The sequence below is a fragment of the Chaetodon trifascialis genome, chromosome 4, assembly GCF_039877785.1.
Source record: "Chaetodon trifascialis isolate fChaTrf1 chromosome 4, fChaTrf1.hap1, whole genome shotgun sequence".
NCBI classification, from domain to species: domain Eukaryota; kingdom Metazoa; phylum Chordata; class Actinopteri; order Chaetodontiformes; family Chaetodontidae; genus Chaetodon; species Chaetodon trifascialis.
In genome coordinates, this window is record NC_092059.1 from 19565320 (window position 1) to 19585920 (window position 20601).

Consider the following 20601-nt stretch of genomic DNA (forward strand, 5'->3'; position numbering starts at 1 on the left):
ATCCAGAGCCAGATATTTTGGCTCCATGGCTCCCACTGCAAGAATGCCCCTGATCCCACATCTCCTGACACTGATCTTAGTGGCGTCGACCATGGGAGCGCCACAGGGCAGGAAAGCACCGGACGTAGTAGCTGATATCAACATTTTTCTGACAATGGCATGGCAGGTAGCCAGCCACATACACCCGAATTCCAGCTGTTATGTCTGTGGCCTAATGCCCTTCACAGCTGGAGAAGGTTTACCTCTAATGGCCTTACCTGCTTCTGACTGTGACACCTGCCACCTGATGCATATTCCCATGTCTCAGTCTTATTCTCACCCTGATTGTGCCCAAATGTCCAAAATGAGACCACTCAACTGCTCTGGAGGACATGCAAACTGCCACAGATGTCTCAAAACCCCCAAACCTGTTCCCATACTGATGATTCCACAGCCGTTCCCTTGGTGTCTGCAGAATGACGGCGACACCCCCGTGGGAGAATCTGACTGCCTTCGTACATTCAAATGGGACCCGGAACAAACCAGTTTTGACTTTAAATCTGTGGATTCTGCACCTCAGCACTGTCTGGAGACAGCAGGCCAGGCTCGCCTCAGCGCTCTAGCTCACCGCACTGCTAGCTGCTCCATCTCCTCTCCTGTAGGAATGTACTGGGTATGTGGGAGCCTGGCATACCCATATCTTCCTGTGAACTACAAAGGACGCTGTGGCTTAGCATACGTCGTCCCAGCTATGAGGGTGGCTCACTCCCTGCCTCAGAAGCCTCTTCTTAAACGAGCACGGCGTGGAGTTTCAGATGTCTTCGGGACTCATCATCAGTCACCTTTCAAGAATGCACTTGGTCCCCTTCTTCCTTTTTACGGAATCATGTCGGCTTTAGATCAAATTGCTGATCTGTCTCATGCAATAGAAGTTATAGCTAATGAAACTGGTAAGGCTCTCATGCTCATATCGAGTGAACTCGCCTCTGTTAGACTCCTAGCTTTACAAAACAGAGCAGCTTTGGATTTTCTATTAGCAGCCCAGGGAGGAACTTGTGCTGTTATTGGTTCTGAATGTTGTACCTTTGTGCCTGAATATAATGCAACGATTGGTGATATAGTAAATCACCTTCGAGATACTGCTAACTCTGTTCACCAGGACAGCAGTTCTTTATTTGACTGGTTGAGAACTACTTTTGGATCACTGAGTTATCCTGTTATTATGGTGATGATTGCTTTGGTTTTATTCATTGTATTACTAGCTTTGTTTATTTCATGTGTGAAAAAGTTCCTGTTCAACTGCTGACCAGCATTACTGATCCTTCAGGGACACACTTTACACTGTGTCTGTACTTGGCTGTCGTGCCTCACTTTGGTGCTTTGTTTTCCTTCATGCTACATGTGTTGTCAAATTGGTGAAATTTCTTAATTTGCTTGGGTTTTATCTATTTGCATGTGTTTCATGTGTAAGCAGCAGTGCATTGAGCTCTCAGGGTCACAGTAGTAATGTCACCATGCTGGTGAACAAATCTTCTCTGAGAATGACATTTGGCAAACAAAAGGAATGTATAGTTTATATAACATATAAAACATGAAATATTTCCCTAGTTAGTGTAAGAGCACTGCTTTATGGTCATTTTGTGCCAAAGAGAGGGGTTACCACTTCAATACTTCTCTACATATTGTGTTTCAGTATTAAGAGAAGAAGAAAAGAAAAAGAACATTTGAATGGATAGAAACTGGATTGAAATTTGAATTATTCTTACTGCTTTTTACACAATTAGAGGGACCCCAAACACTGAGGAATTAAAGGCAATATAAACAAAGCACAAGCGCCAACAAAAGAGAAGCTGTGTGATGCAGGGACAGAGATGCCTTGTTTTCTCACCCTTCGTGCATAAAGATCCTCACTTCCATTCCTCCAGTCTCATAAATAAAAGTACATTTCTTTCTTTATCTGTCTCACCTTATCTGGGTGGACAACCAGGACTGCTTTGCGGTAGACCTTCTTGACCTGGTCTGGTGTAACCAGGTCAGCCATGCCCACAGGCTTCCAGCGCGTCTCTCCCTCCCACAGCACAGTATGCATGGTGGACAGCAGGGCACGGATGTTACGCTCCTTCCCCTCAATCCAGTCCAGAATCTGGGTCACAAACAGGAGAGCAAGGGAAGTGGAACCATTAGCCAGTGATGACCAGATTTGGAACAATAATTAGCAGAAATGCTTTCAGTGAGTTTGGCTCTGATGAAATGTTTAAAGGAATAATTAGAGGAACCCAAATTTGGTCATGGAAGACCTACATTGGTCGCTTCATTAATTCTGGAATAAACAGAGAGGCTTTAACAGCCAAAGGTTTTTGAGTACACTATCCTTCTTCTGGGAATCACTGAACTGTTTCTATTGTGCAGCACTGAATAAACAGAGGACAAAAACCCAATGAAATGATGTCAAACTGTAACTCTGTGTAGTGATGATGTAGTGATGCAAGAGTCATGGGACTTTGTGCTGTTTGTCACAGAGACTTCAACAGCAACCTGCTCATTTCTCATTAGTACACAGATGTTACCAGAAAAACAGCCCCTGCCTTTAGTTTCTCGGGGTCCATCTCTTTGGCCATCTCCTCCTTCCTCATCTCTGCTATAGTCCTGGGCCCTTTCTTCTCTTTGGCCCCTGCAAAGCCTTGACCAGACAGCAGGTCATCAAAGTTGGCATCCGAGGCCTTGGGCTTAGAAGCTGGCAGAGAGGGACACAAACACAACGAGAGAAAACACACTTTTTAAAGCTACTTATCTTCCTGCACTGTTGGATGAAATGTGCTGTGAACAACTGACTAAAAAAATAAAGTGACACTCCTAAATCCTTGAAATATTCAAGTTTTTTAGAAGAAGAAACAAATTTCAACCAAATGCTGAAATCTGGTCAACATTTAACAGAGAGCTCCAAGTCTAATTCCACATCTCTTGCTCACCCATGCTAGCCTGTGCTTTGCCCCCTGCGCTGGGCGAGCCCCCTCCCATAGCAGAGAAACTGACGTTGTAGTTGGGTCGGTTCTGGGGCGATGTGTGAGACATGGGGGTGTGGCTGGGGCTGGGCTTTGGCTGCGAGGCAGGGCCCTGTCCTTGGGGCTGCCATCCTCCACCGCCTCCAGCACCTGGCTGCCATGAGGGGAAGCTGGCTCCTGTGTGGGACTGCCACCCTTCTGCGTGCTGGGGAGATGGAGGAGGTCGCGATGGGGAGCCCATGGGAGGGATGGAAGGTGTAGCTCCAGTAGGTGTGGTGGGTTTGCTAGAGAAGCCAGAACCTGCCGACGGAAAGGACAGAGATTATGACACAATGTATGATGGTGAAAATAACAAAAACTCATGAACTTCACAAGATTTCCACTGCCTGACCTCCAAGGCTTCCCCCGAGGTTGCCTATGTCAGCAAACGGGTCCAAGGTGTTTGGCTTGGTTTGGTGGGTGGGGGTGCTGTGGAGCGAGCCTGTGGGGCTGGTCGTAGCTGAACGACTGCCCATACCAAAGCCTGCTCCTGGATTAATCAGCAAACAGCAACGACAGGAGAAAACACTTTTAGTTCTTTTGATCTTTAGCATCAGTTTCCAGTGATACACACAAAAAGTTGTAACTGGTTCCCGAATTAAAGTACGAGAGAAACATTCAATGTTGTTTGTCTTCATGTGAGCGTGCGCATGTGGTCGGGTTACTGCTCCCTACCTGTGCTTGTGGTAGCAGGTCTGTTCCAGTCCCATCCTCCCATGGCGTTTTGCTGCTGAATGTTGACAGTTGGGGTGGTGGGTGGGACAGGGGAACTTCGGCCTATTCAAGCACATAAAGGTTTGTCACAGACTGAGCAGTCTGAACCCACACAGCCAGAGAAGTTGAGCTCATGAGAGGCGTTAGAGAGGCTGTTGGATGTCTAAATGGATCTAGCTGTTAGTTCTTGACACTATATTTACTGCTGATATCTTGTTGCTTACATGGTACTAAGGTAAAGGGCACAGGTCATGTACATTATTTTTTTCACAGATTCAGACCTGTTTTCACAAGCAGTACTGTGAGCTCAGGTTGGGTTCAGGCCAGCAACAAGCATAAAATAAATATATATAAAAATAAATGTTACTTTCAGTTTAAAAATGAGTAACACTGATTATGCATTCACACACTGCTCTATAAAGGTATAAAGCAGTGGTGGAGGAATTATTCAGATCCTTTACTTAAGTAAAAGTGCTAATACAACACATTAAAATACTCTGTTAAGTAAAAGTCGTGCATTGTAAGTATTACTTTAGTAAAAGCAAGTTTAATCAGGAAAATGTACTCAATGCAGAGAAATGTCCCGAGACTGTTAAATATGTATTATTATTATTATTAAGCCGATAAATGTAGTGGAGTATAAAGTGTAATATTTCCCTTTGAAAAGTCGTGGAGTAGAAGTCAAAAGTGGCAAGAAAAGAAAAAGTAAAGTACAAGTAATTCAGATGTACTGTATTGTTCTTATGCAGTGTACTTGAGTGCATGTACTCGGTTATGTCCGACCACTGAGACTAAAGAAATGTGGAAATGTAAAGCAGCAGTATTTCCCTGCTGTGTCTGAAGTTACAGTACTGGCTGTGGGATGAGCTCAGGCTGAAAATGTTGTTAGTTAGACAGGGTTTAATTCCTGCTGCAGGTGAAATATCAAACCCATGCAACCTATGTGCAATACTAATCAGAGAGGCTGCAAATACTCATGATACCCACTCAAACCCATTCACTGCCAAAAACATAGGACAGCAATATAAAAACGACTTCTCTTACAAAGCGGGTGTGTGAGGAAGCAGTACGCAGAGCAAAGCCAAGAATGCAGGAACATATGAAAAACATGGTGCAGTTGAGTGAATCTTAGGAAAATAAATAAATGAACAAACTGCATGTTTATGTGCGCAGGCGTGGCGGCAGACTTGCATCCCGTCCAGTATAGCATGCCTTACCCTGACGTGGACTCTTTCAAAGGCTTTATTGCATCCAAAATGCTGTGAGAGAGCAGTAGCAGCATGCCTTACCCAAGCTTGTAGGCTGCAGGGTGGGTGATGGAGAGCGAGCAGCATGCAGGAAGGGGTCTGGCTGCCCCATGTTACCTGGTCCAAGGAATGAACCCATCATGTCCTGAGGTTTAGGCATGGGACCCGCCCCAAAGGGATCAAACGCTGAGGGAAACAAACATAGCCACTGTCCTGCTTGTTTCATTCTAATTTGTTTGGGAACACGCTCATTTTTTACCCTTTTAAGTGCTGGACTGATCAGACAGAGCTGTCAACTCATTACACTCATTACAACTCTACTGGCAGGGTTTATCCACATTTAAAAATCACAGATTACAGCATTACAGCATTAATTCTTGTTTATGCATTTATGTTTTAAGATGCAGAGATTTAACTGCATATCATCTGATGAAAGTGGACTTGAGTTCAGATTCCTTTGTCAGACTACTGAGCTCAAGTATAAGCTTTCATGCTTAATTAACTATATCTATATTTGTTTCTAAAACTACTGAAACATACATACATTGTGCCACATCACGTGGATATTTGTTTTATCTCACCTGGTGGCGCAGGAGAGGGACATGGCGAGGCAGTGTTTGGGACTACTTTATGTGGTGTGGACTGGGCAGATGACGGCCCACTGGTTGGCTGGGGTGGCGCCCCGAACAAGTCTCCTAAGAGGTCAGTGGTTGTGGCTGCAGTAGACAGGGGCTGAGACGAAGGACGCGGGCAGTTGATCCCCTCCCCATCGAGGCCAAGAAGATCCACTTCCTCGGCGGGTGCATGGGCGGCAGGCATTGGAGCAGGGGGTTCAGGTTTTTGGGGGGCTGCACTGGCGTTGCTTCGCTGGCTGGAGAGAGAGAGCATCTCATCGTCCGAGGGCTCGCTCTCTTCGCAGTGGCCCCGGCCGTCTGGACCTCCATGGGGCCGGCTTGGCTCTGCAGCAGAACGAGACAGAAATAGAAGGAAAGAAGTAGAGAGAGAAAGAGACAGAGGAAAAATGTAGGGAGTTACCAAATGAAACAGCCGCATTCAAAGTGGAGAAAGTAGAGCGTGGAAGACATAACAAAGCAGGGAATTAATTGGGGCAAAGCAGGCGGAAATACAGAGTAGGTTAAGAGAGAAAGGGACAAGACCGGAGTAGGGAATAATGGGCAACTACGTAGGTCATCTCTGCTACAAGCACCACCTATTCTCCTGATACTGTGTGCTACAATACACTATGCTGCACACTTTGCAGTTTGGTAGCTGCTTTCAGCTCAAGTGATTGGAGGAGATAACTTCTCAAACAGCATGATAGATCTTTATTTACAGGAATCCAATCAATAAAATATAGAGTATGCTTTTAAAGAAGGGCTGAGACATACGGTATGAGTGCAAACCTCATATAATCTGGAGCAATATTTCACTTTGCTAGAGCATTTTTAATTTGGACCACTTGTATAAGCTGCACTTTGCTTCCTCTAGCTATTTTGACTGGTATGCTTTTTTCCCAGATCTCCTTATTAACAAAGACTTCATAAAAACATTTCTCTGGATACGGGGCAAAAAATCCACTAGTTTCCAGTAGTCATTTACTCGGGGAGGTGTGTTAGGGGAATTACTTGCACAGGCAAATTATTCAGGTCCCCAGATGACTGATATTTATGTCAAAGATACAGTGGATTAAAATTATCCACCAAACTGATATGTCACTACATAACAAGGATGGGGTTGGCTTAAATTCAATCATTACAGATCATAAATTGAAAAAGCCCAGTGATTTTCCAATAACAGAAGATAAAATTATCAATATAGTTATTGAGTATGATTGAATTAAACCAAATCCTGGTTAACTACTGTCACTGTGCAGCTCTGCAGTCTCCTCTACTGTCTTACCCTCCAGATCCAATCCCTCCATCTCATCTTGCAGGGACAAAAATGAGAGTTAGTCAATTAGTTTGATCATGCGTCTGCATGTAAACATATGTGAATGTGTTTTTGCATGGCAGCACTTGTGCACCATCTGCAGTGGTGGAAAGTAACACCACCGCAGATGGTGCCAACCGTATACAGTAGTACTTCAAATTAGCAGCCAAGTTATGACACTAAAGTACCACTAACATATCAATTCATCAATACTGATCCAATGATATAATAGTGATGGGGACTTCTCTGCATTATGTGTACTTTTACTTTGACACTCTGAACACTTTGTTTTATTTTCAATGGAGTGTGTTTTCACTTGTTTGTTGACTTGTTTCTAAAACGACTTTCAGAATAATGACAGTTTCACAAGTCATTTTGAGGTTAGGACAGTTTCTTTCGGTTTATGTTTGGTTTTAAGACAGGCTAAATAGCGAGCTGTTAAAGAATTGTGTAAGAGCTAACTGTTCCCATCCCCACAGTACCAGCTATAGCCAGTGCGTCCTGATGCTCCTGGTGGCAGGAGAAGAGCACGTTTGGGCTGAGGTCTTTACAGGGGAACTGCTCCCACGGCGGCGTCAGGTCTTTTTGCTTGTCCACCCCCTCCACCTCCACATCCAGTATCACATGGAAAAGCTGGGGGTACTTCTCAGGAGAGTCACATGCATCCAGCTCTGGTCTGAGGGGACAGATGATGTGTATGAGAGGGAAAATATGTGTGTAACAATGAAAGGCAGAGAGAAGGGAAGCAGACTGGAATTGACGGGACTGTTTTTAAAACATGTCTCTAAAAATCATAGCTAACATATAGAAGAAATGTCCTTACTTGTTAAACTTTAGCATGGTGGTGCCAGGAGCAATGAAGCCAGTGTGGAACTGGATTTGGAAGATCTGGGTGTTGGACACCTAACAACAGTAAAACGTGTAAGTTTGGATGATGTGATATTTCAGTGTATCATACTGAAGTGCATCAATAGTCAAATAGTAGTAGTGTCTCATTGCATAACTGTAAGCACAATGTTCTGGAGAGTCTCAGAAGTCTCAAAAGGCACATCAGCATGCAGTCCGTCACACTGTAACCCATCTACCTGAATGGATTTATGGTTGAAAAAGAAGGTGAACTGTCAAGTTATTACCTAAGCTGTCTGTTGTGAAGGTCAGTTAGATTTTGGCAGCTTCTTTGTAGGAAACTATTTACTTACTGACTTACTGTAAAAAGTATTACTTACTGACTTACTGTAAAAAGTATTAAAAACCTGCCTCCAACATGTCACTTCTTGCTTTTTCTTTGCTCCTCACATTTTCTGGGTTTGTGCTTGGAATCAAAATAGGCTGCAACCACACCCTGATGCACCCTGAGATAGTTATGATCTAGTGCCAAGATTTTTCTAACTTTGTTGTTTTTGTCGAGACTGATTAGGATGTTGACTTTATCAGCACACATGCATGGTTTGTAGTTTGGTCCCTCAACAGTTGCTGGTGTTTACAGTTTAAAGACTTTGTAGGATACAGCAGATCAAATAAGTTTACCTTGGCCTGCAGACGCCCTCCAATGGTCGACCTCATGTGATAGACTGAAACAACGACATCTCCTTGCACACTCACACCCAGAGGGAAACCTACTTTACCCTCTTGGAGCCTGTGCTCTCTGGACACAGCAGGGAGAAACATGAATGTTATTACAACGACGTCACATAATCAGTGAATGTAGTCAACATGAAAACAGCAACTGTTAATCTCACTGTGTCTGAGAGATTTAAATGTCCCCATCCTACCTCATCCTCTCGTACTCCTGCGCAGTGGTGAAGATCTTCGTCTCTCCGATGAGGACGTCGCAGAAGGGCCGACAGCCGCTACGCTGCTTGTTGAAGCAGGGAACCGGACTCATGGTGAGGGCCTTGATCACCAGGGGCTTGGAGTGGGGTAGACTGGGCTTCTCTGATACCATGCTACACACATAGCCTATGTACCTGCATGGGTAAGGGAAAGGAAAGATGATCCTTTTTCATCCTGAAGTGATAAATGATTTATATGTACAGCAGCTGCATCTACAAGCAAACACTCAGCAGTTAGAGGAGGATGATCACATCCATTGAACACAATTATTCTATTGCTGCCATTCCCATAAACTCTCAGTCAGCTTGGACCAAACCTGTGAAATTGAAATTTTCTGTCTTTCTGTCTCACTTCCCCCCTTCTCTTTCTCACTCTCTGTCACACACACACATGTTCGCACATGTTTGGGGATGCAAACCTGCGGTGTGAGGGCCAGAGGCCAGAGCCTGGTCTCTTGGCGCTGAGCAGCTGCATGGCAGGAATTGGGTTGTTGAAGAGGTGGCAGAAGCAGAACATGGCACAAACCAAAACACCCGACGGAGCGCGACCGTCCTGAAACACACACAACAAAGGAGACACTGAGACAATTTATGAAAGGCTGAGCTGTTTTATATTTTAAAGCTTGACCAATGCACTTTCTGGTCTTGTCCATGTTAGCACTGCTTTCACTGACATCTCAGCCTTACAGCTATGACAGTATCAAATGTGAACATGTGTAGATGACAACACTGAACACAGTGACTCAAACTGTCTGAAAGCTCGCTGTAGATCCACACTATAACTCAGCTCCAAGGCGAACTGTTAAAGTAGCCATCATAGCCATCGCCATAGCTCAAATAATTTCATACAGTATATACGTCTGAGAATATGTCTGATGATGAAGTCTTGTATCCCCATAGGCCAACACTAAATGTAATGGGAGTAAATATGTTTGTTCACTGAATGGATTTCTTTTATTACACAAGGTCATAGGGCTCCATATACATACATAGTGACCTTGACCTCTGACCTCCGACCACCAAAATCTAATTAGCTCATCCTTGAGTCCAAGTGAACATTTGTGCCAAATTTGAAGGAATTCCCTTGAAGTGTTCCTGACATGTAACGTTCACCAGGGTGGGACGGACGTCCATACGAACGTGCGTACAAACAAACCAAAAACATGAAGCTTCAGGACAAAGCTGTCACCGGCAGGAGGCATAAAGAATCTGACAAGGTGAGGACACGGATCAAAAGCTGCATTCACAGAGCCTTCATGCGCTGCAAAACGTCGTCCTGCATTAGAAACGCACGCAAGTTAAAACCACCAAAGAGCCAACCTTCACAGAGAAGAAACCACTGACTGACTCCTATTCCTCTTCACAAAATCTACAGAAGCCACACTATTGAATGCCTGTCTGTAAATGACTTTTAGCTGTAACAGCGTAATGGTGACATTGAAGAAAGACGTGTAAGTGCATGTACAAACCTCAATTCCATTCAATTTAATTCACAGGTACACACACAAACACACCTGCTCACAGACACATACACAGCCAATAGCATTAAAATGACAGCAGGGCTGATGTTAGTAAAAATAGAGATCATACAGTATAACCAGATTGGGATAGCTCGCCTACTTGTAAACAAGGAAAAGCAGTCAGTGATTTGGGTTCTCAGCCAAATTATGTGACTGTTCTTGTGATCTGAAGCAGAGAAAACAGTTTTTAGGAGAGAACTGTTTGGTGGAGGTTATGCAAGATGGAGCAATCTGCCAAGCCACAGCCAAACCACAGTAACTTGGCAATAACATGCTCTGCCACATGCCAGTGTACAGAACTGCTTTCACTGAATTAGAACAGGCCGAAAGGCCCAGTTTCAGTGAATACTTCAGGGGCGACTCTAGTCCAAAACATATGTAGTGTTGTGTTATATTTGTGCTTGCTGACACTATCAAGCCTTAATGTGTCATCATATGTCGACCAAAAGTACAACTGGCTGCCCGGGAAAAACTGATCTCTGTCAATCAAAATGCATGTATTTTGGATGAGAAGACTTGTTTATCTATCCCTGTCACTGTAAAATCTGTTTTACCAAACACTTCGAGAATACATCAGAGTAGCCACCCATCCTTTCCAATTCCTGACCAACACACTGAAACAGGACTCACATCCACACCTGCACTCAATTTGAACCTCCAAGGCCAACACACTGGAATAAAAAGCTCCTCTCTTCCACTTTGTCAAGGACAACATTCTCTTTTCAATACGAAGAACAACTGCAAAGCAACAGCAGAGATAGAGAAAGTGTCAGCGCTGATAGGAACTAAACAGACATGATGAGAGCGGTTTGACAAGCTCCAAGCTGTGTTTCACTGTAAAAACAAGGCAGACCAACATTGCCACATCCAGACTGGCAACAGGGAGGAGAGGAAGAGCAGAGAAGCGGGGAGAGGCTAAAAGTAGGGTCCCTCTCACTGAAGGTGTCCCCTCTGTTGGAGGAGACACTAAGGGACTTTGAGTGTGTTTGAATTTATCCCTAGCATGTTAGGAGTGCTGTGCGGAGACTCAAAACTGGGTAACATGACAATTAAAATGCAACTCCAACAACCTGAAGTGATGTGGGACAGCCAAAACATCATCGTGAGACATGGAGGATTCATCTGGATGCAATCTGCAACCTCACCATGAGGATGCCACGAAAGCCCACACACTGGACCTTTACATCAACTATCACTGCACAGGGATGAATATGATGAAGGTATTGGACGTGAGTGTCTCCTTACCGAGCAGGTGATGACACACACATTCTTGGGATTCTGTTTTAGCCAGTTGTGCATGTTCTTACACACAGCAAACAAGTTGTGAAGGCTGGGAGCCTGGCGAGAAGGCCAATTACACTCTGAAACCTGGAAAGGAGTTGGCACAAGAAACAAGAGAGGGAGGAAATCAGGGAGAGGCATGGAAACAGATAAAGAGGAATGGTAGAGAAGAGGCAGCTTGCAAATGAAAACGAGCAAAGGAAGGCAGAGAGACAGGGGAGCGACGAGAGAAGGTTGAGAAACAGGAAGGTTTTGAAAAACAAAAAACAGACATAAAAGCAGGAGGGGAAAGGAGAGGTGGAGGTTAGCAACAGCACTGCAACAGCAGAGCAACACAACACACCAGTTGCCACGATGAGTCATCTGCTAGAGATACAACGACTTCCACAAGCAGACAGGGGGCCATCTTGGCCAAGTTAACTCCACAGCTTGACTCCTCATCTTTCCTGGATGTTTCTATCTTAAGGTGGCAGCCTTTAATCTATCGATCCCATGTGTGCCTTCACTTGAATACAAATCCAAATTCTGTTCTTTGAATGGTTTGAATTCAGATGGGACAATTGGATGAGGGACCCATCGATTACATCTTATATTTAAAGACATCCCCGGTCACAAGCGGTTATGGCTGTAGTGAAGGATGTATAACATACATTGTTTTGAATCACTGCTGTTACATCATCAACATTCATTGAACTTCAGTTAGTCAGTTAGTCAGGAGTTCAGATGGTGTCTGTCTCAATGAAGCCTCCTTTTTGATGCCAATTAAAGGAGGTTGGAGTGGAAAGACACAGCATGACATGATACATTATTAGCTTTTGTGTTGATATTAACTTTAGTATCAAGTTGGAGCTGCAAACACAACATTGACCAAATATTAATTATAAAGTTGACCTGGCAAGCGTGTTTTAACTCTCTTATTGGTCCACACCTGCTCCTGAGGGAAATACCTGGCTCTTTGGCATCTAAATGCTTCACTAAGTTCACCAACTTTGTCTGTCTCAAGTAGCATACTGCAGCTTTATCCCAACTTTATCTGAGCCGCTGAAAATAGCTGCGACTGGACGCGACACTGATGAAAGTGGTGTGTGAACCAAAACTAAAGCTGCAGGTCATGAAACCGAAACAATAAAAAAGATGCTGTGGAGACTCGGGTCATGATTCTCTGAGGACAAAAATGACTTATTGCAGCTTTAATGACAGAGGAGTGGTGACTATTGGTATGCCCCATTGGGGAAATCTAATTAGAGACTCCGCTCGGTGTGTTTCCACAGTTTAGGAGCAGTTTGTGGTGACAGACCCCACTTAAAACGCTGTCAAATGAGGATCAAATGTATGAAGCAAACTGTAAATAAGTCCTCACATCTCACTCTAGTGTAATAATGCAGCAACCACTAACAGCTAGGTCCAAGCTAATACTCCTGCGAAAGCTTTATCTGCAGCTTCAGAGCCACACTCACCCTGCTGGAGAATTTGGCGCTGCGGTAGTTGCGCTGTGATAGATTGAAGACAGTGTAGTGGTCGGCATGGCGACTGTCGAGGAAGGAGCGGATGTCCTCTACGTGGTTCTGGTAGCCAATCTGCACTGACTCTGCTGGGTAGGTCATCACTGGAAAATAAATCCATTATTCAGCTGCTGGATGAGACGCGTTCAGGTTGAATTGGTTGATGTTCACATGCACAGTGTGTTTAATAGGTTCACGCTCTGACTGTGTCCTTTACCTTCACTCCTCTCTGCTTTTATTCAGCCATAAGTGAACTGAAATCTGCTGAGCAGTTCCACATGTAGGGCCCTCAGGGGGCAAACGTCCAGCTGATGTGTTCTCTAAAGGACACGCTGCTGAGACCTGAGGGTGCAGGTGTCTATTCATCTGTGTGCATTGGTGTTGTGTGTATAATAATACAAGTATAAGCCCTATTCGCATGAGACCATCACCAGGGGGCCTCATGTGATTGAGGCACATTCGCACAGCAAATTTGTATTTTCCTTGAATGTACTGACATCATCCCACAGATATGATGTCAACTTTCCTCATCAGCTTCTTCCCCTGAGCACTGGGACATGAACACATTACTGCCAGCTCTGTATTCCCATGAACCAATCAGGATTTAGCAACACTCACATTTTCATCTATTGGTGGTTTTGGGTTGATTGGACACTGTCAATCAAATCTGATCAGAAAGCTGATTAGTGAGTGTTAAATGCTTAATACATGATAACTTAATGCATTATGCTGTTGTCTTTTCAGCCATGGGTGAGTTTTTAATGTCATAGAGAATCACTTAAGATTTGAAGCTAACTTTAAAATGAAGCTTTTTAATTGTGGGTTTTGGACATTGTGCACCAGACAGATGTTTGCCCGATTATTATTATTATTTTTTTTTTCATCTAGAAACACAATTCACACCTGCACACACAGTCCATTCACTCCAGCCTAGTGTGTTTACCTATGATCCGTGATGTGATGTAGGCAATGTCCAGCTCCCCTTTAGTGTACCTGTAACACAGAAAGTAACCTTTGAAGATTATTTCAAACATTTTTTCAATGAAATTCTCACGACACATAGAAAGAAACAGCAAGAAGAAGAGAAAAAGATTAAAAGCAAAAGCTCTGATGACCTTCAGCTATATTAGAAACACAAAAAACACAGAGTGAGTCCACCGAAAGCCAGAAAGATTTGCTCAGAATTTGTGAAATCTGTTGTATTATAGGTATACTTCTTAGTTATTCATCCATGTTTATCATGCTCGCATTGTGAGGAGCATAACAGGACTGCAACCTGCAGTTTATTGTACAACCCTGTGTCATAGAATGATAAATAAACAAACCTTGTACTTCGAATACTATTAGATACAGCAGGTGCAAGTGTCGATGATTTTCAGACAGGCATTTAGTCAGGAGAGGGAAAAGATTCCTCACTCCTGAGAAATATCCAATCATTAAAAAGAGATCGATATACGAATGTCCAGCATCCAAAAAGCTGATCAACCTCTCTGCCTCTCTCCGTCAAATGCATTAGGCTGCATGTCATGCATATCCAAGTCATTAGACTTTATAGGCTTCAGAGCAGAAGCTTCCATGTGTTCGGCTGTGGAGAGGTCGTCTTTCTCCACTCTCGGCTGAACTGCTCCAGATCAAAGGAATGCCATATGTGAATTCTTCAATAGAGCATCATTGCCATTCATTGCCAAATTTAGCTATTCCATATGGAGATTTACCTCCACTCAGCAGCTGCAGTGCACACACATACTGTAAATCCACTACTGCTGCACCGTGGAAGTGCTGGAAAACACGGTGTTAATGAAAAGGGCCGTGGCGAATAGTTTGAAGCTGCGTAGCCTCATTCATAACATTGACATATGAATTCTAGATCAAAACTCAAACGCTGCACAGCCTTTTGTTTTCATGTCTATTCATTCTGTTTAAAGCTGAAATTTCTGCACAGTTGCAGATAAACATTAGGCTACACCAACATTATTAGTAAATAAAAACTCATTCAATCCAATTAATCACTTTTGTCAAATTGCAGATTTTGTTCATTTTGGAGCTTTGACAGAAGCACGTCCATATGACAGTGACATCACATACTGGTCCTTGTCTCATGCTTATAACATCTCAGTACACACAGCTCATCATTGCATCTACCAATGCAAGTTAAGACTCTACCACACAAAGCGAAAGCCATACATCTACCACATCCAGAAACGGATGGACGTCTGAGATGGACTGACATTTCAAATTGCTTTGGAAATCATGGACGTCGTGTCCTCCAGTCTTCAGTAGAAAAGATCCATCCAGATTGCTTCCAGAACAAAGGTCAAAGGGCAGCATCTGTGTTGGTATGGGGGTGTGTCAGTGCCCATGGCATCGGTGCACATCTGTGCAGACATCATTGATGCCGAACGGTGCATATGGCTTTAGGAGCTGCCAAGTAGACAACGTCTTTTTCAGGGACATCCCTGATTGTTTCAGCAAGACAATGCACATATTAACACAGCACGGCTATGAAGTAAAAGAGTCTGAGTGCTAAACCGACCTCCCTGCGGTCCAGACCTGTCTGTCAGTGAAAACATGTGGGATATTATGGAGAACAAAATATGATGGGAGAGACCCCGAAATGCAGCAAGCAGCATATCAAAAAAGAATGGCAAAGAATTTCACTTTCAGCAGATAGTGTCCTCGCTTCCTAAACACTTGTTAAACGCTGATGGAACACAGTGATGAACATAACCCTGTCCCACACTTTTCTGTTGCAGTCATCGAATTCAGAATAATGTGTATACTCACAAAAAACAAAGTTCATCCATTTGAACGTCAAATATCTTGTCTGGTATCAAAAATCTGTTTTTATTTACGTTTCACACAGCATAGCAACCTTTTTAAAATCAGGGTTGTATCTTGGATGAGAAAATATGATTTGATCATCCAAAAGTAAGAGCTGATTTGAAGAGTTACTTCTAAAAAAAATGCTTTTACCCAACAGCAAGCTACAGACGGCTGGACTACCCACTGTACTGCAGTTATCGTGCAAAACACAGTAGTAGGCTAATGTGTATCAGACTGAGTTGAGTTGTTGCCTACTGTGAAAATCCCCCAAGCAGGGCTGATCTGGGGCAGTCATCTCTGTGTGGTCATGGAGGAGTGCCATATGGCCCTGATGCAATCCTAGACCTGGTTATGTAATGTAGTGCTACTCAACTGGTCTGCTCTGGAGCGAGAGCAGGCAAAGTGCGTCTTGGGATTTTCTCTTGTGTTCTAGATAAATGCATTTTTTTGGATACTTCTTAATTGTTGAAAAAGCAGACACGCTAAAATAAAAGACAAACATCCTGAGTTAAATCCATCGTAGAGAGAGGGGGGAGGAGACTGTTGTTGTGTCTTTAAGCCTGGATAATGAAGTAATTGGACCACAGTTCAGGTTTCTATTTTCATGCAGTTGTGTGTGTTTATCCCTGAGTCTAAATACAGAATGCAGGTTCCACAGAGAGACGTGAAAAGTGAGTATCTGGACTGTATACTGCCCTTTAAGCCAGGATATAGATTACTTTCTTTTATGCTTAATGAGAGGTTGCAAGAGCACAAGTTGTTTATTAACTTGCAAAAGAAGAGGAATGCTTGAAGAATCTTTAAAAAAATATCTTAAACACTGCATGAATTTCAACCACTCGGTGATGAGATGTCTACAGGATACTGTCAATGTACTGTCAGTGAGTAAATCTGTGGTTTCACCTGCATCCTCCCTCAAACAGCTAGCTGACTAATAGAGGAGAGAAGCAGGTCAGGTATAAGGTTTAAGTGGTCATGGCCAATAGCCATGCAGTATGCAAATAAGCCGTCTTCCTGACCTCTTGAGGTTAGAACTGCAGCCAATTAAAATGTACAGCATGGTGTGCTACAGAGAACGAATGAGGGGAAGGACACCACTGGAAAAGACCCTGCCACTGGGGAATTTCTTCCTTTTTATGGAAATTGCTCAGTAGATGCTGTCCACCTCCAATATGAAGGATAACATGCAGAATAATGAGTAGAATTTAAAACTAGACTGTTTTTCTATTGGCTATGTACTTGGATTTCAATGGCTAAACTCTCAGAATTAAGATTATATAGAGCAAACTAATGTTCATCCTCCCATTTTTACCATCTTTATATATGTAGCTTTCTAGCCAGCTCACAATCAGATGCTTTTCATAGTTTGTGGCGCAATCAAATATTTTCCCTCACTGACTTTTGAAGAGTTCTACACATTTCTTGTCTGGCTCCACAAAAAACTGACAGAAAGTGAAAAAGTACAAAGTTCTGGATAAAAAGCATCTAGCTTTAAATATTCTATGACCCAGTATCAAGTGACTTGTGTTTATATAACATGTTTATACAGTTAAATGTTCTGACACCAGCAGTCGGTTTCATTATAACATGTAGCGACCCTGGCTGCACGGTGGCGCAGCAGGTAGTGCGGGTGCCTCACAGCAAGAAGGTTGCCGGTTCGATCCCCGGGTCAGGCGGGGCCTTTCTGTGTGAAGTTTGCATGTTCTTCCCGTGCATGCGTGGGTTCTCTCCGGATACTCCGGCTTCCTCCCACAGACCAAAAACATGCTCATTAGGTTAATTGATGACTCTAAATTGTCCGTAGGTGTGAGTGTGAGAGTGAATGTTTGTTTGTCCTTGAATGTGGCCCTGCAATCGGCTGGCGACCAGTTCAGGGTGTACCCCGCCTCTCGCCCATTGAAGCTGGGATAGGCTCCAGCCCCCCGCAACCCCGAAAGGGATAGGCGGTATAGATAATGGATGTAGCGACCCCTGTCAGCGCACATCTATTGCAGTACTGAAAATACTGACGTGCACCTTTTATTTACAAGCCCAGTTCCAAAAGAGTTGGGATGCTGTTTAAAACAGAAAGCTAGAATTTGCTAATCCTTTTTGACAACTGAAAACATTGCAAAAAAACATCATATTTATGTTTGACCTCATCCACTTCATTGATTTTTTGTAAATATCTGCTTATTCTGAATTTGATGCAGTAACACGTTTCAAACACGTTGGGACAGGAGCAGCTAAAGACTGAGAAAGTAGTGGAATGCTCCAGAAACACCTGTTTGGAACATTCCACATGTAAACAGGTTGATTGGTAACAGGTGAGAGTATCATGAGTTATGAAAGGCGCATCCTGGAAAGACTCAGTCGTTCACAAGCAAGGATGGAGCGAGGTTCACCACTTTGTGAACACATCATTGTATAAAGGAGATTAATACATGGGCTCAGGGACACTTCATAACAGTATCTCATCTTTTTCTAATTGAATCACTACAATTTAATCTGTTGTCCAATTCTGTTTTCAGAGTTTCATAATTGCTTTCAGTAAAAACCTCAAAGTTCAGCTACTGTCTTCAACCTCTACTGGAAGTGTGTTTAGCTCACTGCATAGCTGTGCACTTACACACACAGTGAGGGCAGAAGAGCGACGACAAACACACACACACATACCCACAAGCACCAGCACCGACAGTGCCTGTTGTTTATGTTTCCTACTGGAGAGTAAACATCTGGGGCACAAACTTTAGGGCAGATTATATGAGTGGAGAGGTGCTTTAACGGAGTCTCCAGTGACTATAGTCTCACACAGACAGACACACACATACATCCAAACAAACACAGTGTAAGTGGGTTAGATCCCAATGGATATTAGATTTGGCTTTTCTACATTCCCTCCATGCTCCTCTCCAAAATTCTCTTCTTGACAGCCCTTTTGTCTTTTTGAACACATTCTTATAGCATCTGCGTCATAATGGATATCAAGCAGAATAAGAGCTAACAGAAAGCCACTGGATATATAATGTTTGCACTGCAGCCCGCTGACTCCAGGGCCTGATTTAACGTGTTTGTTTTCAGCAGGAGATGCCTGCATGTTATGATTTATAGAATTTAGCCACTGGAAAAAGACAGGACAACAGTTACAGAGACAAAATGCCAATGAGACATCAGAGACAAAAAAGAATATAAGAGAGAGAGGGTGGATGAAAACCAGTCAAAGTGAGCAGAAAAGACAGATGAATGTGTGTCTGGAGGGGGATGGTGGGGTGAGGATGTGGGTGTGGGGGAGGGCGGGGGCAGTCTGGGAGCAGACCAAGGACACTGTGCCTTTCACAAACCCAGATCAGGCAGCCAGACTCCATCGCCGTTGTGTCTTTCACAGATAGAGAAGCGCAGGGTTGATGGTTGTTGTCAGATAGGTTTCCCTGCAAGACTCCTTTTCAGTCAGGTAAACAAACAAGCAGGCTGCTTTCAATAATTCAGCAACAGCCTTTTGCCTTGAATATAGATTAGACAGGAGCAGAGAGTAGCCAATCAAGTCCAGTTTGATGTGTTAAAAGAGGGCCGGGCACTCACAGGAGGTTTTGCCTTATATTACGCTTGTTCAGAGGAATTTCTACTGAAGTTTCCAACAGTCAATGAACTGAGGAGGAAGAGGTCACACATGGTCAGCCTTTGGCAGAAATTTCTACTTATTCTTCTCCTAGAAAATATTCAGACTGCAAAAAATCCCCTTCTGTATAAAAGCAGAAGCCAATGGAGTGAACAGAAATGGCAAAAGATTTAGTTAAACTAGAATAAAAATCAGGCCACCAGTTAAGAAAGGCTGAGGAGTTATTATGCTCTTATTTGGTTACGTCTTATTTAAACCTGCAAACCTTGTGTTTTTTGGCCACTTTAGGGAAGCACAGAGAGCTATCAGCACAAATCGTGGAGTTGCTAACTTTGTTGTTTGCTGTTTGATGCTGAGCAGAGTGAGTGCAGCTGGAAGCAGGGTTGATGAGAGCAGTGAGACTGGATCAAAACAGTTAAGTTACTCACTGTAAAAGCAAGACGGAGCCGAGGGAGAGAGTCAGATGATTAAGTTCTGTGGGTTTGAGCAACCCCTTTCACAAAAATATTGATCACCGACTCAAAAAATATATGTATTTGCAAAGTTGTTTTTGTCTTGCCTAGTTTTTACACTGGTTTGAGTCTTGAAATAATAGTACAAAGGTTAGGGGTTAGAGGTCAGGGTCTGGGGGTGAGGGTTTGGGTTAGTATATGAGGATATGAGTGTGACAACTATGCAGTCCAAGCTTCAGACTATTTTGTCAGTTCTAGCTAAAAATAAAAAAAAAATCTTATTAAGAAAAAGAGCAGTTACCTTGAAAAGGGTTTAATGGCCTAAAGCAAATGGTGCCTGGTAAGATTATCTATCTTGGATAAGAAAAATATGATTTAATGGTCCTAAAATAAGTTATAATGACTTCCATGAATTGCCTTTTTTGCAGGGTGAAATAGAGCAGCCGACCTCTCAGGGATACATCATTAGATCCTGCAGCTCTTTATTATTTCTCTCTAATTAACTGTTGGCTTCGTCTCCAAGTTTCACCCTCATGGGGCAACATGGGGAAAACACAGATGATGATCAACAGGATGCAGGAAGACATCGTATAAAGTTCCACCGTCATGCTTGAAACAGCCCCGTACTATACTAGACAGTCAGTCGTATAGCTCAGTTCACAAGGTCTTTATTTATTCATGAAGGC

The 20601-nt window shown here is 43.3% G+C and overlaps 1 protein-coding gene across 6 annotated transcripts in view; it reads right to left on the reverse strand.

The window, feature by feature from the left end:
- The window catches only part of dnajc6 (DnaJ (Hsp40) homolog, subfamily C, member 6), a 41461-nt gene that overhangs the window by 4295 nt on the left and 16565 nt on the right, over positions 1 to 20601 (reverse strand). For 2 of the 6 annotated variants that reach the window (XM_070960478.1, XM_070960475.1), the window contains 15 exons: positions 13989 to 14038; positions 13001 to 13149; positions 11508 to 11630; positions 9162 to 9295; positions 8683 to 8877; positions 8438 to 8555; positions 7734 to 7813; positions 7393 to 7586; positions 5563 to 5940; positions 5099 to 5167; positions 3696 to 3797; positions 3373 to 3510; positions 2949 to 3281; positions 2565 to 2713; positions 1946 to 2122 (listed from right to left, as the gene is read on the reverse strand). In XM_070960478.1, coding sequence (XP_070816579.1) covers positions 1946 to 2122; positions 2565 to 2713; positions 2949 to 3281; positions 3373 to 3510; positions 3696 to 3797; positions 5099 to 5167; positions 5563 to 5940; positions 7393 to 7586; positions 7734 to 7813; positions 8438 to 8555; positions 8683 to 8877; positions 9162 to 9295; positions 11508 to 11630; positions 13001 to 13149; positions 13989 to 14038 — 2389 coding nt within the window. Of the gene's footprint in view, positions 1 to 1945; positions 2123 to 2564; positions 2714 to 2948; positions 3285 to 3372; positions 3511 to 3695; positions 3798 to 5023; positions 5168 to 5562; positions 5941 to 7392; positions 7587 to 7733; positions 7814 to 8437; positions 8556 to 8682; positions 8878 to 9161; positions 9296 to 11507; positions 11631 to 13000; positions 13150 to 13988; positions 14039 to 20601 lie in introns of all 6 variants that reach the window. The other 4 variants (XM_070960476.1, XM_070960472.1, XM_070960474.1 and 1 more) reach the window with 3 other exon arrangements.